General features: G+C 44.3%; 1 protein-coding gene across 3 annotated transcripts; it reads right to left on the reverse strand.

Moving 5' to 3' along the window:
- Window positions 1-5,332: 5,332 nt before the first annotated feature.
- Window positions 5,333-15,753, reverse strand: Gmfb (glia maturation factor, beta). Of its 3 annotated transcripts, NM_031032.2 has the most exons (7): window positions 15,620-15,705; window positions 11,353-11,449; window positions 10,197-10,246; window positions 9,610-9,659; window positions 8,987-9,069; window positions 8,363-8,436; window positions 5,333-6,290 (listed from the first exon to the last, which is right to left on the reverse strand). In NM_031032.2, the coding sequence occupies exons 1-7, from the start codon at window positions 15,620-15,622 to the stop codon at window positions 6,219-6,221; spliced, it is 429 nt and encodes a 142-aa protein (NP_112294.1). In that variant the 5' UTR covers window positions 15,623-15,705; the 3' UTR covers window positions 5,333-6,218. The 3 variants fall into 3 exon arrangements, with proteins under 3 accessions (NP_112294.1, XP_063130761.1, XP_063130762.1); XM_063274691.1 differs by lacking the exon at window positions 5,333-6,290 and having other exon boundaries at window positions 8,005-8,436; window positions 8,987-9,071; window positions 9,609-9,659; window positions 15,620-15,753; XM_063274692.1 differs by lacking the exons at window positions 5,333-6,290; window positions 15,620-15,705 and adding an exon at window positions 13,256-13,669 and having other exon boundaries at window positions 8,005-8,436; window positions 8,987-9,071; window positions 9,609-9,659.
- Between the last annotated feature and the right edge of the window lie 708 nt (window positions 15,754-16,461).

The following is a 16,461-nucleotide window of genomic DNA, read 5'->3' on the forward strand; positions in this document are numbered from 1 at the left end:
CAGGACCGGTTGGGACCCAAGGCTAGAACAGCAAGGTGCCTGGCATGGCCACCGAACAGGGGCAGCTAGCTGCAGAACCACTAACGAGAAGCCATAACCGGAGTCACAGAACCTGCAGTAAAACCAGGGAAGGGCCGCTGCAAGCCAACTAACAAAGGCACCTCAGGGGGGACACAGCTGGCATGACACTGGTGCTCAGAAGGCCACCTCAGATGCTGGCTGTATCCGGTTAGTAAGGTTTTCCTTTTGGTCTCATTGCTGCAGAGGGACCCGAGACAACTAGTAATAAAGGAGTGAGGCAGGATGCTAACGAGGGCCCGGCCATGTCTGACCCCGACTACTGGCTTCTCAACCTGATGTGTACCTGAAGGTGAGGTGGAGTGGTAGGGAGGGCAAGAGAGGGAGTTTCGAAGAAAAAAAATTAAGTATTAGAGTTAGAATAGATTGGAATCCTTATTATCTGAAAAAGCAAACGTAATTCGAAATATTATAGTCACTGAGAAGCTCTAGGTACAGAAAACGAGGGAACGTTTATAAGAACACTATACTTAGCACAAGGCCCAGCAGACCTTGTGGTTTAAGGGCCTTTGAGATGTCTTTTGAAGGGCACTAGATGGGCAGGCAGGGAAAGCTGAGGCACAGAGCAGATGTGTAGGCTGGGCTGGGAGGAGTGTGATTTCGGGCCGAGGTGACAGATATGACCTAGAGCTGGTCCGTCATGTCTGTGTGCAAGCAAACATCTGGCCATGCTGAGTTCAGGAACTGAGGTTTTCCGTTAATAGTCATGCAGAGGGATCCAGGAAAAGCTGACCAACCAGGCCGCAGAGGAGGGGAAACTGAAGACAGGCCCTGGCTCAAAGGAGGCTCTTGGAGTGGACACAACCTAATGTGTGCCTCTTTAATATGGGGTTCCTTACTTACTATGGTTCAAACATTCTGCCTGCTGCTTTACTCCATGCTGACCAAGCTGGCGCCATTCCTTCTGCCCTGGGGGTTGCATACAGGTCTTCTCTCCCTAACGGCATCCTCACATTCACACAGCTGTCTCAGTTAAACAACTGGCCTAGATGTTATTTGCTGCCCCTTAGGCAATACCACAGGAGGTGACAGCCTTTGGGTCCTGGAGGTAGAGAGGGCAGAGGTAAGAAGACAGCAGGAGCAAGAGCAGCAGATGTACCTGGTTGCTGCTGTCATTTTATAAGGTCCCTAAAATTCCTCTTTGGAAAGCATAGACACCAAAGCAGCAAGCACCAGTGGGGGCAGAGGGAAACTTCAGGGGAAACGCTTATGAATGAACTTGTGGTCAGCATAGAAAGAACTCCGAGAGGAGCTTGGACCCTTCCTTTCTTTATCTGGTCTTTTTGTGGAGGGGCAGGCAGTGCTGAGAGTTGAACTTAGGGCCTTGTGCGTGCTGGCCTAGCACTCTCCCACTGAGTCATAGCCTCCAGCCAGTTTTGGCCCTTTCTACTTTCTACCATGTTAAGAAGCAGCAAGTGGGCCCTTACTTGGGAGTCAGCTTTGATTTTGGATTTCCCAGCTGCCAAAAGTACAAAATAATAAACCTTTATACTTTATAAACTCCTGAGCCTCGGGGATTCTGGCCTGCGAGCATAGGACATGCTAAGACAGGTGTGTGGCACAGGTTAAGAACAGACTCCTGAAGCTCAGTAGTAAGACTTTCCACCTAACTGGCTCCTGATTAGCCACAACTCTCTGCACCGGATGCAGCGTTCACTCGGGGACACCCTTGTGTGAACGAACCCCTGTGGGCCCATGCTGGAACCTGAGGGCTTATAGATATTTTTGTTGTTGTTGTTGCTGGAAACCAACGAATATTTTTCTAAAGTCTATTTTTTTACATGAAGGTAAAAAATATTTTTTTAAAAAACAGCTGAGTAGCTAAATGACCATATTTGAGAAATAAAAAAATATGTTTCCTGGCTCTGGCCAGTTTTTCTTTTGAGATTCTTAAAGACAGGAAGACATTAGTTACTCCTTTCATAGCCAAAATAAAATTTGATTATTAGCAGATTTAATCACAAATAGTACAGGATAAGCCCTAGCATATCAGAGACTTGTGCTTATCCATTCTAATAGACACCATGGTGTATACTTTGTAGCACCCCTCCCTCCCAAAAAAAAACCCCAGGATGGTTTTCAAGGCATGATTAAGAACGAGATTTTTTTTTTTTTTTTTGGTTCTTTTTTTCAGAGCTGGGGACCGAATCCAGGGCCTTGCGCTTCCTAGGCAAGCGCTCTACCACTGAGCTAAATCCCCAACCCCAAGAACGAGATTTCTGATAATGTAACCTCTGTCAGGATTGCTTAGAGGCACAGACCTCCAACTTCTCATTCTCCCCTTCAAGGCTAGATCTGTCATGTGGGATCCGTCCTTCTGTGTCGACTGCTATTCGCTGCGTTTCGTACACACCCATCATCTCCACATTGGACTGATTTTAGAGAGTTCGGTGTCCTTGTGTTCTCCTTTCATCAGGTTGGCCAAGGATTCCTGTTTCTCATTATTGTTGGTGTTATTTAGTTTTCCCAAATAAAGTAAACTGCTAAACAGCCACATGGCCCACAAGGCTCACAGAGGCCGACGGGCACGCCTCAGCAGCCAAGGGCAGTGAAAGCCGGCTAAAAAAATAAAACGCCACAAGTCCTTTCATGTTAGCATTTTATTTAAACCAGTACAAGCACCATGCTTACCAAAAGACTCCAAAATAAACATGCGGTATGAACTAGCAGAGACTGAAACCACAGCCTAAGAAGTAGTGCCAGTTGTTGGTTTTCTTAAACAATGACGGAGATCTGTTAAAATTCACAAGACTAAACCACCAATGTTCCCAGCCTCCTGAATGAGATTACATTGGACCATCAAAATCAGTGGACTTGTCCTGGCATGTTGGTGATCTCAAGTGGTATTCAAGTGATAATATTCCAAAAAGCAAGAAACTGTTTCCATCAGGAGTACTGTAAGTGTTTAACCTCACAGGAGTACGTCACTGATCCGAAGTGTCAAATGGCCTACCCAGAAACATTCAGCTTGGAACCATCAGCAAGAGAGGCCTAGGAGATGATTTACATTCTTCTAGAAATACAAAATAAGATTCATCCAGAAATGTGTGCAACATTTCTTCACATAAGTTGTAAAGGCTCAAACTTTAGGGATTCCAGTATATCAGTCTCCAGAACAAATACAGAGTGCTACCATAGTAACACTCAAAAGAACTGATAGGATGTAAGTTACTCTCTATTTCCCAAATATTGGCATTTCGAGTCTTATGAAAGTGTCTATTCACTACTTTACATACAGATTAATGTAGTCACTTGAGTTTTACAAGTGTCCAAACATTTCTTATGTGCAGCTTCCTTAGTTTCTATCTAAGTGGGAAAAGAGCCAAGTTTAATTTGGCAATAAACTCCTCTAACTGGAAACCTTTAGTGAAATTGTCAGACCAGGGTACAGTTTATGGCTAAGTTTGGCTCCTGAAAATAGGAGACAAGAAGGGAGGGAAAAATGCTAACACACATTTTTGCTACAAATTATTTCATAGTCACAAACAATCTCGCAACACCTCTTCTACAAGAGAATGTTTCTCTCGTAGAAGAAAGTGTTTAACTTGCACTAAGCATCCAGTAAACTCCTCAGACAACTCATAGTTTAGAAGTCAATTAAACAAAACAGCCAACCCGCGTTTTTCCTAACATAATTGTGTCAATATCAGAACAAATCACTGTTCAGAACTCAGACCTTTTGGAATTTCAGCATGGTAACCTGAGAATACCTCTCTTCATATGTCACTTTATGTTGTCACCAAAACCATATGTCATATACATTGTGATACATAGTTGGTTCTGACATTAGATGCTATGCACAGCTTAGTAAGATCAGAAATTCCCAAAGCAACACTTGCTTAAAAATGAAAGAGGTTCCCGGGAAGAGTGGCTTCCAAGAAGGAAAGGTTAAGATTAAGGCTGAGTGGGAATGGTTGCTCCTCAAAGACAAGGGAGTGGAAAGACCTGGAATTATGAAATCTGGACATACTTTATGGAACAGCAGAAAGAGAGTAAGAAAGATACTTTAAAAGAATAACTTTTAGCTAAAGGGAAACTTACATATTTCACAAATACTTTAGGGCACAGGACTTACAAACCTATCTCAGGACAGACAGAATAACCATGTTCTATAGATGCCCCAACTCAATGTGCTACCTTACCAGAGTCAGAAAAGCTTGAGAAAGAAAGCCGCTCACCACCCGTGTGGCTGCAGAACTAGACACTGAGAGTCCTGTGTGTGGCAGGCCAGTGCCATTGCCCTGATGAGAGACTTGGAAATGTCAAAAACTGATTTAACTAAGCAAGCCAAAATAAAGGACTGGATTAAAATGCACACGTGTAGCACTACTTTGAAAGCGCACTTTCATAACTAGGTGAAACCAACCCTTATTTGCACCATGCACAAACACTGCCGTCACTCTCTACTTGGACCTCATTTGCCTTCCCTAGGGTTAGAAGCCAGCTCTCTCTAGCTCATACCCAACACCTGTGTACTGGACTCAAACTTCCTGGATCAAGTTTTCTTGCTCCCTGGACTCTGAATAAAGGGATTTTCCTACTCATGAGCAAATACGAACACGTCCTCTGGCACTTGCAATCGCCTCCTGACATACAGGCTAGTGAACACACGCTGGGAGTACAACACGCTGTACTCCACTGTCAAAGTCCCAACTCTCTTCCCTCTAGTAAAACTGGCACAAAGCCCTAATGAGGCAAACACTATGCAGTGAACACATGGTGCCAACATAAAGATGCCTTTGCTAGCTTTTTTAAGGGGAGCCCTGGCTGTCCTGGAACTTGCTTCTGCAGACCAGGCTGGCCTCGAACTCAAAGATCTGCCTGCCTGTCTCTGCCTCCCAAGAGCAGGATCAAAGGCCTGCACCACCACTGCTCAGATCACAATCACTACCTTCTTAATATAAGAATTTGGTCAGCCTCTACATTCTCTCTACTTTTCTCTTTAAGTCAAATCACTACTCAGTGTTTCTTACATGTTTTCTTAAGTGTAACATAATAATTCCAAGTAGATTATAAATCTTGATGATGGTATCATCAAACCATGACTGCCTTAGTCCATGTTAGAATTTCTTCTGACATTTAGGATAAAAGGTATGACATCAATTGATGTGTTATTAATTATGGCCAGTGTTTTAAATAATGCTTACATGTGGCACAGAATAGCAAATAGACCTCAACTGTCACCTACTGTCACAACTTTGGGCAGATAGTTGGAATTTTAAAAATAACAAGTTGGTTTTATTACAAACTTCAATTACACATATTAGAAAATTGTTTTATTTGAACCCTTTAAAAAAGTATTAATCTCACCAAATCTAGAATACTGGCAGTGTAGGAGTCTGAAGCTAATGTTAAAGCTGACAAATCAAAGGCACAGGTTAACATATCCAGAACAGTGCTCACGAGACGTTAGGAGGTGCTTTCTGTTACCAAGCTCCGCTCTAGCTGCCTACTGGTGACATAACCTAGACGGAAGCCCTTGATTATACAGCCCACGAGTCTCTAAGACTAGGACTATGTTCCATCAGAAGAAAACCTCTAATAATCCTAACTCTACCATAAAACTAAGCCCCCGGTCCTTAAGGAGGAGTGATTGATGGCGACTCTACACTTGATTGAAAGGATACAGGAATGCAAGAGAGGAGGAATGTGACGAGAGCAGCAGAGGGTCCACTACATCGCCACTCACGGCTCAGAGCGGTCACTTACACTTCAGCCCCAGTGAACCTCAATGATGCGATAGGTGATGAAATGCTCTTGGCACTTACAAACTGCCATGCCAGTACCAGGAGTGGCCAAGGAGGAACTGTTGTCTATCACAGTCTATACCCACTTTCCTATAGTGTCTGCAACAGTAACAAATTCTGAATCATAAATTATAGAAATTAGTCACAAGGGTGCGAACCATCCCTGGAGAAAAGTAGTCCACCTAACAATGACAGATACAAGGAAACACTTCACAAAGTTTCATTACTATGAAGATGATTTCCCCTTTGTTCAAACTGCACAAATGAATTTTTCTTTACTGCAGGAAACAAACTGTAAGTAACAGTGCATTTTTAGGCATAAATAACTATTTATGTCTGGTTCCAGTATGGTCAGGTTAATACATAAATACTTTAGAAACACAGAAGTTCACATTAGTGGAAAAATCCAAGTTTCTCACGTAACCATTCTTCAGTTAGGTCTTCGGTGTTTCTTATTTCAAATACCTTAAGGAAAGAAAGAACAAACAAACTAAAGTCATTGCATCACTCAAAAGAAAATCCCCACAGTGCACTGAGTATTAAATACCACATTGTGGCTGGTGGACTTGAGGGTTAAGGGGAAGGACAGTGGGACAAGTTGACCATACTACCAGACAGAAGTAATGGTAAGGTTGAGGAAGGTTCAAAACCCTGGCTAATCTCATAATTGAGAACAGCAGGCACTGGAACCAACTCCCAGCCAGGCTCTACCTGTCCTGGAACATGTAACCATGACACTGAGGACCATGACAACCGAGAGTTCTCCGTGCTAACGTATCTAGATAGGCCCCAGTGTTTAGCCAATGAGCTTCCCTTCCTGGGAAGAGTATTTCATCCCTGGTTCACCCCGAGTAAGATGTGTGCATTCCCATCTGCCATGATAATGAAGCAGTTTGGACAAGGAAGGGCGTCTCCTTCATCAAGGATCTCTACAGGGGAGGCCTTAGTTGTAGAGAGCCTTCCCTACGTCTCCGGGAGAAGGCCTTTTCTCTGTCAGCCCTCAGTATTTTCGGCATTCAGAACCAAAGCAGATGCCACCCGAGTCCTAGGCTCAGCCATCCCCTTCCTGCCGGGCATCCATGGGAAGTGTGAGCCTCGAACCGCCCTTCTCAACTCCTCGAGGTCCCAGCAGCTTCTGGGTGCACAGAAGATTGAGAACCACAGGCTGGGATCCCCTATCTTGGATTGTGTCCTGCCTTCCCTGAGTGGCATCCCAGCGGTGAAGCAGACATGTGGACCTACAGAGGACTTCTGAGTTCAAAGTCAGACTAGTCTACAGAGCATTCCAGGATAACCAGGCATACATAGAAAAGCCCTGTCTCAGAAAACAGCAATAAAAAACCCACTCTGTATCCTTCATATTGGCCGTGACTTAATTACATGTTTTTTAGGTGCTAAATCCTTAAGTTACCAAAATGTAGCAATCTAGAGGACATAAAACCTAGGCTCTTTTAAAGCCAGGAATTTTAAACCAGCACATAAATGTTAAAAGAGCAATTCTGTAAACCCTGCCCATTAAAAAACACAGCCAAGCACACAAATCTAAAATCAACCTAGCTAGGACCTGGAGAAACATAAGGCCAATCTTCACAGTCTGAGTGTCCGATGGTGACACCAGCTGCGGACTAATGTGATAAAGCCACAATGCAGTCCAGTCACAGTCCTCCCGCAGGAGTCTGACTCGCGGCCCGAGAGCACAAGGACTAGAGGGAGAGGAGGCAGTACAGCCAAGAGGTGGGACCCGGAGCCCAGTGCACCTCTGAAACCTCGCTCTACCTAACAGACGGCTTTGAACACACCAGCCCCTCAACCTGCTTTTCTTTATTTTACTTTCTAATTACCCTTGTATCTGTGTGTTTGCACACACGAGTGTGTGTATGTGTGTGATCAGCTGCAAGCACATGCACGCACAGGAGCCCCAGCGTGTGTATGGGGCCAGAAGCCAACTTGCAGGAGTCAGTCTTCTGCTTCCACCATGGGCATCTTAGGGGTCACAGGTTGGACCGTGAGGCTTGGCGGTGAGTCCGACTCAGGGAGCCGCCACCAGCACTCTGAATCCGTTTTCTTATTTTCAGAAATATGAGATTACAGACGTCATCAAAGTACAGTGTGAACTGTACTGTAAGGTCCAGTACGCTGGAGTGAGTGCGACAGTATGAAAGAGTGACAGGCTTAGCAGTTACCATGACCTTTTATTTTTACTTGGGAGATAATCTCATTATGTGGCCCAGAGTGGCCTTGAACTCATAATTCTCCTGCCTCAGCTTCTCCAGTGCTGGGTTTACAGGCACTCGCCACAATGGCTTGTCTGAAGCTGCTCAAATTTTGATAAGTTTTTTTCTTTCTAATCAAACTGTTTAAAAACACATTGGTTCAAAGATCACTACTGTTCTTTCCTTATAACATTCGAAGCTTTACTAATGTACCGTCTCAGTCTACAGGCTTCAGCTACAGGAAAATACTTGTGCATCAGGCTGCTTGGCTCTCCCGCTGTACTGGGAAGGAAAGTCAATAAGCACATCCGACCTAGACAGTACCTTAGTTAGCTCGGCGGTCTGGACCAGCTTGTTCTTACTCCCAGCGTACATCATCTGCTGCTCAGGTTTGCACCCTGGAAGACACATACCGGCACAGGGACAAGGGTGACTTTTATCTCACATGAGCATCTACCAGATCATCCAAAGTGGCTCTCTGTGGATTCTGATTTTCAGAGTCTTGACACACACTGAAAAACTTTTTTCAGTGTTAATTTTAATTTCAATAGTACAAGGGCCATCTTCAAAATTACAAGCATATCACTGGTAATTATTTTTAAAAAGATAAACACAAGTATATTACCATGGTCACACAAAGATCACATACTTAAACAAGATTAAAATATATACTTCTGATTCAAAAAGACAAGAAGTCAGAATCATTAAAACTGAAGATTTAGCTGAAGAATTACACTTCTAGGAATTAAGCAGCCTAGGTCAGTACATCTCAAGAGACAATGCCTCGCTGTGTCTGCTCTCTAGGGGTGTGCAGATATGGTGCACACACGTAAACTGACCTCAGTTTAGGTCATTCGACCATTTCACCTTTATAAACAGCAAAAATCTGTCTGCAAAAGATGATTCCGTTGGATCCAAGCCAAGTAGCAATGGTAAGGACTTACTCACCCAGAGGACTGGAGAAGATAAAGCACAGAGGGTAGGAGACCCGGCCATCGTCGTGCTGGTATTTATAACTATACACAATGAAGGTTTTTCTCAAGTTAAAGAAACGGAAGCTGCCTCTAAGATGGGAACTGGACTGCGGGGGCGTCCACGCTTCTCCTATCACCCACAAAACAGGCCCCGAAACAAATTATAAAATCATGCGGCCTCTCTGCTACAGATTAATATGGACTTTTTTCTTCCTCAGTTCTTACTGTATGTACATTATTAAAACAAAGAGAATTGTTTTTAAATATCCGGTCAGGACATCAACTTGCATGTTTTTGCCTAATACATGCACACACATTTTAATTTGGTTGTGGTCAAGATGAGGAAGGACTACTTTTAAGGTCTGTTTTTATTCTTCTATTAGCTTCTTAGCATAATGAAGAAATGGGTTTCATACATATACTCAGTACTTTGCTCAGATCTGTCCTTCCACACCCCTTCACCGTTCTCTCCCTCCCAAACCGTCCCCGAGTTGTTTTCATGCCATATAAAATATAACTTTTGAAAGTTTAACAAATGGGTTCATAAGTAAAATCCTGATGACTAACAAAATCTTCAAACCACTTAGTAAAGGATATCGAGGTTGCCGTTCAGGTAGTTCATCTTTAAGTTCATCTGGAGAGACACCCTGGCACCACAGAAAAAAAACTGTTGAAGCACGTCCTTCCCCAAGGTCCACTACACATCCATTTTGCTAAGAGCTGTGAGTTTGTTACCACATTACAAAATTACTTCTATTTTCAACAAAACAAGGGTATGAAGGACAGTTCCTTCTATACTTAAGTTCCAAGTGTCAGGAAATGCTGAGTGAGTGGCCTAAGCAAAGCCTCAGAGAGCATTAGGAATTCTGCCCCAGGCCCGCCCGCGCTCAAGTGACCAGCGTCAGTCTTACTTCACTCCATGCAGTGCTTGTGAGTAGGAGCTCACTCAGCTTTACTAGAGCTCTAAGCCCTACCTGCCACACTGCATCTCACTAATGCTTTAAGGAAGGCAGTTAAATCAGTAAGACAATGTGGAACCAGTAATTAGCTCGCGCTTTCCATGCATAATTAGTAGGCATTTAGGAAGGTCCAGAACTTGTTTTAGGACTTGTAACTAACACATCATTGTTTGGACAACAATAATTGCTTAACTATAAAAATTGTATTTAGCTCATTGAACAAACCTCGAGCTCCTCATCCAGCACCACCAAGCGTTTATCCTTGTCAATCTTCACTACAATGAAAACACAGTGTAAGTAAAGTGTGATTCCATGTGACCCTGATGACCCAACCCAGAGCAGCCCTAGTCAAACTAAAGCATCAAGAAACAGCACAAAGCACATCTGGATATAATTCCCAGCATGCAACTTCCTTATTTATTATTTAGATTCTGATCAGCTCCTCACATGGACTGAGTATGGAGAACTTCCTAACCCCAATGCAACTTTCTAAATAAAGGGCTTGAAAAGATAACTCTAGAATGGCCTATGTGCAGCATGCTTAGAACTGCGAAAGAAATGCTCACCTGGGGTCAGGAGAGAGAATCCTAAGACCCCCAGCTTCTCCACATTATGATTTCATGGCATATAGTCATTATTCTGAGAATGCGAATTACCAATTCCACCTCTATTATTCAAAGATATTCAAATATAAGTGACATAACCCAAAGCCAAATCGACATGAACATAAAGGTCACCTATGCCTTTATTCTTTTCTACCTAGTGATTCAGCTATGTTTGGGTCTGCACTACAGTCACTTTAAGTCCTATGGCCACAATGGCCTCATCTTTGGTGGTAAATGCCATTATTCCACATTTTCCCTCTTAAGAACCAAATGATCACATGATAGCATTTAGTTGTAACAAACTTCATAAGGTGTCAACACCTGGTACAATTCTCACCTGCCTGATGCATCTGTTAATAGCCTATAGTCTTTATGTCCTCTCTGCCTCAGCCTTCTTTCTAAATCATTGCCCACAAAGTATTACCTACGAAAGCAAGTAAAGCACTCCACAAAACTCAGTTTGGTGTAGAAGTGGAATAAGGCCCGATGCTGAACTTTACCACTCAGGTGTGGGCAAATGTTTGGTCTGGACCACTGTTAGCCCCTGGGAAACACACGGGTCACTACAAATGGGCACCTCACTCCTCGAGTGCAGAGCTGAGGAGGCAGCTGGCACAGGGTTACCTATGGCAACAGCCTGAGCGGTTTCTTGCAGAGGAAATGGTGGCAAATGCAGCAGGTGGAGGCACCATGACTCTCTAAGGCTTAGCACATTCAAAGGAGCTTTAAGAGAAAACAGACTAACACCAAATAGTTTTGAGGCAACTTCGGCTTACTTATAATAGCAGCATTGTGGGTTTCTTTTCGAAAACGAAACTTTCTCAGCTTTTCCACTAAATCTTCAGCAACATCACAAACCACCAAAGACTCACTCTACAAAAGAGAGGGGATACATACACTTAAAATGCCATCCGTTCAATATCCGTGCATGTTAAACCACTTTCAAGTTTCCCAACCTTGGCTCCGCAGAGCTTAGCGCAGCTCTGCTCTTCTCTAATACAAGCTTCACTTTAACTTTCTCTTTGGTTGATAATTACTTCGAAAGCCAAGCACATCCTAATGGCATTTCATTAGAAGTGGAGAGGAGGTGGGGAAATGTGGAAGCCAAGGGCCATCTTGGGTGTCAGGTCAAGCTCAGTATTTCACACTGTGTGGCAAGAACGGGAAAGTCATTTTACTGTTTTGGACTTTCCCAATTATGGAGAAAATAAAAATGACCACAACAGTAAACATGAGCAACAGGTTATATCTCAGTTGACTACAAAAGACATAAAAATAGCTATTAGGAATATATAAAAACAGTCAGGCATGGTGGTGCATGCCTTTAATCCCAGCACTCAGGAGGCAGGGACAGGAGGAGCCTGGTCTACAGAGTGAGTTCCAGAACAGCCAGGGTTATGTAAGAGACCCTGTCTCAAAAAGATTAAAAAAAAAAAATCAAAATATACAAAAGGCAAGCAATCCTTGTGTTTGTGAAGTAACATCTTTATATACTTATCCACCGCCCAGCCCTCGACTGTCAGGCTTTTGACAGAGGGTTTTTGTTGTTACCCAAGCTGGCTCAAACTTGTGATCTTTGCTTTAGCCCCCCCCCCCAGTAGCCTGAAGCGATATGCCATGCTATGCCGCCATGCCATGCTATGCCATGCTGAGTGCGGAAAACTACAAAAACCAAGCAGGCATGGAAGTGCACACCTTTAACCACGGCTTTTGAGGAGAAGAGGCAGAAAGATCTCTGAGTTTGAGGCCAGCTGGGTCTACAGAGCGATACTGTCTCCAAAAAAAAAAAAGAAAAAAAGAAAATTAAAAAAAAAAAAAAAATCCAAGACGTACCAGAGTGTGCAACTGAGCAGGGAATTTTTTTTTTTTTTTTTTTTTTTTGGTTCTTTTTTTCGGAGCTGGGGACCGAACCCAGGGCCTTGCGCTTCCTAGGTAAGCGCTCTACCACTGAGCTAAATCCCCAGCCCCCTGAGCAGGGAATCTTATGTGTCAGTCACTCAGCTCCAATTGCTCACATCCATCTGCATCCATTACCCACAGTACACCAACACCCCCCCAATGGGCTGTCTTACCCAAAGGCTACAGAAGTCACTCACCTAGAATACTACACAGTGTAAGACAGCACGTGTCACAAAAAACTAACGAAATCACTCTACTTCAAACAGCCGGCCAGAACTCTAATCTCTGACACCCATTTGTGTTCAGATCTCTCACTGTTTTACATTTTTTATAGTTGGTTTCCGTCAAGTTGAAAAAAATTCACTTTGGACTTTTCATATACAAGTTTCCCCCTTTTCCTTCAAGAAAATGTGAACTCTTCTCATCAGAACCTCAAAGTATTAAGGCATCCAATTTTAATTTAAGAAAAAAAGAGGATGTAATGGAGACCTACGTGGGGTAAGACAGCACACTGGCTAGCATTTTCACATCTTGAAGATTCTGAATTCTGGTAATCGGAAGGATGTGACAAGTATAGAATGTGTTGTTATACAATCAAGGCACACGCCCAGCCAAGAGTACTACTGACCAATAGAAAACTTTGCTTTAGAGAGATGCTAAATCATAGGAAACTGCCTGAAATTCAGATTAATCTTCTTTGACCAAAGACAGAATTAAGGAAACTAATAAAGACTTTAGATTTTTATTTACAACAAAACCTATTTGATAGCCGAGTCTTACCTTTCAGCTCTGACGATCAGAGCTACAACAGTAAGCCTGACATCCTGGGGCCAGACACCCATGCAAACATGCTCAGTGTGGAGCGCTGTTTGGAAGACACTGGCCTCATGTGACCCCTAGCATGGTGGAAAAGATGAGAACATGCCTGGATTTCATTTGTGTGATTCAGTTTGTGTCTTCTTCCTTCCCGGTGCTACCACAAAGGCAAAAGTACCTTCCTACAAGGACTCACAAACCAGGTGGCACAAGTCTGTAATTCCAGAATTTAGAGGCTGAGGCAGGAGGCTCAACTGTCTCTTCTAAGAAGGAGGCTGGGGTAGGGGGGTAGGGGGTGGGGAGTGGGGGCTGGAGGGACTCAGGCTTAGACAACTCATGTGTGTTTACACTTGAAAGCTTTTAGGAGTACAAAGCTATAAAAACAATTCTAGGTGGCAAGTGTTATTTAAGATAGTTGAGCTTAAACAGTCACTTATTGGTGGATTCAATAAATGAACATTAATGAGCCCCAGCACTGTGCCAAGTGCTAGCTTACACAATAATCTAGTACAGAAGAGACCTACATAAAAGACCAGACGAAAAACTGTAAGTTGATACCTGTGATAAAGGCTAGAAAAGAGAACTTAGTAGTGAAGAACGTGGTGACAGAAAAAGCTATCTAAAGTGATTAGAGAGAACCAGGCAGAACATAGCAGCCAAAGTCAGGAAAGGACAGTGACACATGCTCACAACAGGAGCAAGCACAAGGCTAGGGAAGGGCCTAGGATTTCTACCCTAAGGGCAAATGTAAGCTTAAAGGGAAAGCAAACATGGCCTCATTTGAATTTGATAAGATCTTATTTGTTGTGATACGCAGTAAGCAAGGCAGAGCCAGGAAGAGCACAGAGGCCCTAGCCACCAGTACCAGCAAGAATATTTCAGAGATGACAAGCGGCTGAGAGGTTAAAGAAGTGGGTAACATCAGTAAGTTACCATGTATGTAGCACGGGGCTGACTCCCACTTCATGCTCCAAACCATCATACCTAACCAACACCATCCACATTTGACAAGAAATTTAAGACTTAGACAGGCATCTTAAGTCATGCAGGTAGTGGACCCAGGAAGCAACCCAGATATCCTGATCTCTCTCTCTCTCTCTCTCTCTCTCCCTCCCTCCCTCCCTCTCCCCCCCTCTCTCCCTCTCTCTCTCTCTCCACCACTACATGGGAATTAGGCTAGATTCGATATGAAGAAAATAAAGGCTTAAAAAGATAGCTTCTAGACTTCTGGCTTGGGTAATGGACACAAAAGCACCTTTAATCAAGTTATAAGATTCTGGCTGAATGAAGACCAGATGTGGAGTAAACTGAGTTCCTTTCTGACAAAACGAGGAGCTTCTGTGGCGTCTGTGTGATGAAATGTTTCCTAAGTCTATTAACCAAAAAGTGGAATGTAACTACTGGTTGGATCTCAGTTAAGGTCAGAGATAGGAACTCACAAGTCAACTCAAGGAGGGTCGGTACTGAAGTCAGGAGTTCAGCAAAGAGAAAAATCAACAGAAAATGAAGCCTCAGAACGGAACCTAGGGCTCTCATGGGCACAGTCAAAGGAAGGAAGAAAGGAATCCAAGGGGAATAGAAGCATCAGCAGAAACAGGAGGAAAGCCAGGAGTTCTGAACCTCAGAAGCCAAGGGCGGAGGCATAAGGAAAGAGATGCCTCAAACACGAGTGTCAACACACTGGAATGTAGCTGAAAGGTCGGTCATAAGGATGAGAAGCCACGAGTTCACTGGGTTCAATGACCACGGTAAGAGCTGCTAGACGGAAGTGGTCCTCAAGAGAGGAGTTCTAGACAACAACCGTGTCTTCCTGTTGTTTCCATGGTACTTGATCGTACTTAAAAAAAAAACACTTTAGGAGGGATCCAGAAGGTCCTTGATAGCAACTGACTTAATTCTCCACTTTAGCTTTATGCTTAGGGTCCATCGTCAAGAAGAACAGAAACCACGGGCCCTAGACGCAGCAAAACTAAACCTGACAGCTGCTTAAAAGCGAAACCATAGAGCCTTGGGTCACATGGGTTCCAACGGCCTGGACTGGAAGAATGTGGGTATTGGGAGCTATTCAACCGGAAACTAGGGGCTGCGGGTAGAAGGACGCCAGGGCGAGGCCAGAATGCAACCAGAACCCGGGCACTCGCCACCAACACCGCCCCTCAGGCCCAGCCCGTTCCGCCGCGGGGATCACAAGGACCAGACCCGGGTCCACGCGGAGGCCACGTTCCAACCGTCTGCCCGCAGCGCGGGGGTCTTCCGGGCCGCCGCTGGAAGTCGGGACAGACGGTGAACCTGCACAGTCCCGCGGTGCCTCCCTCCGCCGCCGCTTACCATTTTCCTTCCGGTCGTCAGCCGTCCGTTGCCGTATGATCTCTTGGGCCCCTTTAAGAATGGCTCTGCAGCCACCTCCCTTCCTGCTTCGGCTGGCACACAGCTCAGTGTTCCCCACCTAACTACGCGGCCGCCGTGGCCCGCACGTGACAGCGGACGGCGGGAGGCGAGGCCCAAAATTCTGCGAATCGCGGACGCGGACGCGGACGCGGACGCGGGCTCAGCTTGTGGCTGCTAAGGATGTTCTGCCTGCTGGTTTACCCAGGAATGAGCCGGGCTGCAGTGCGCAGATTCTTGGTATCTTTAAATATTCTACAAGCCTGAACGGCAGCAATGTCGTGGTGACAAACCTGAGTCAGTGATTTTAACGGTAAATGTGCGTGTTGGTTACAGTTTACTTCCAGATTTAAGGCTTTTCAAAGGTAGACGCCGCTTCCATCCTTCCGCCTGACCCAGAGCGCCATCCGTGACCCTGTCTGCTTCCCAGAACTTGCTAGATACGTTTATTTTCCAAAGAGTATTCATACTCAATAAATGGTGATCAGTTGTGATCATGCGGGCTCTTACTCTCAAGTCACAGCCAAACTGAACTCTGAAGCCCAGGTGCTGTTACTGTTTCAAAGTGCGACACTCAAAAGTTACGACCTTTTAAATGTATTACTACTGGCATTCCAAAACTGAGATAAACTTGACTTTTTAAGAAACAGTATGGGGTACAAAAAAGCCGATGTGGATGAAAGGGCTGGCAACTTTATGAAAAAGAAATATAAGAAATAAAAAAAAATTTTAGTATTTTTATATCCTTTTGGTACCTTCTCCTTGGTCATCCATCTCAGCGGTGG

This window comes from Rattus norvegicus, chromosome 15 (assembly GCF_036323735.1).
Source record: "Rattus norvegicus strain BN/NHsdMcwi chromosome 15, GRCr8, whole genome shotgun sequence".
Lineage (NCBI taxonomy): Eukaryota > Metazoa > Chordata > Mammalia > Rodentia > Muridae > Rattus > Rattus norvegicus.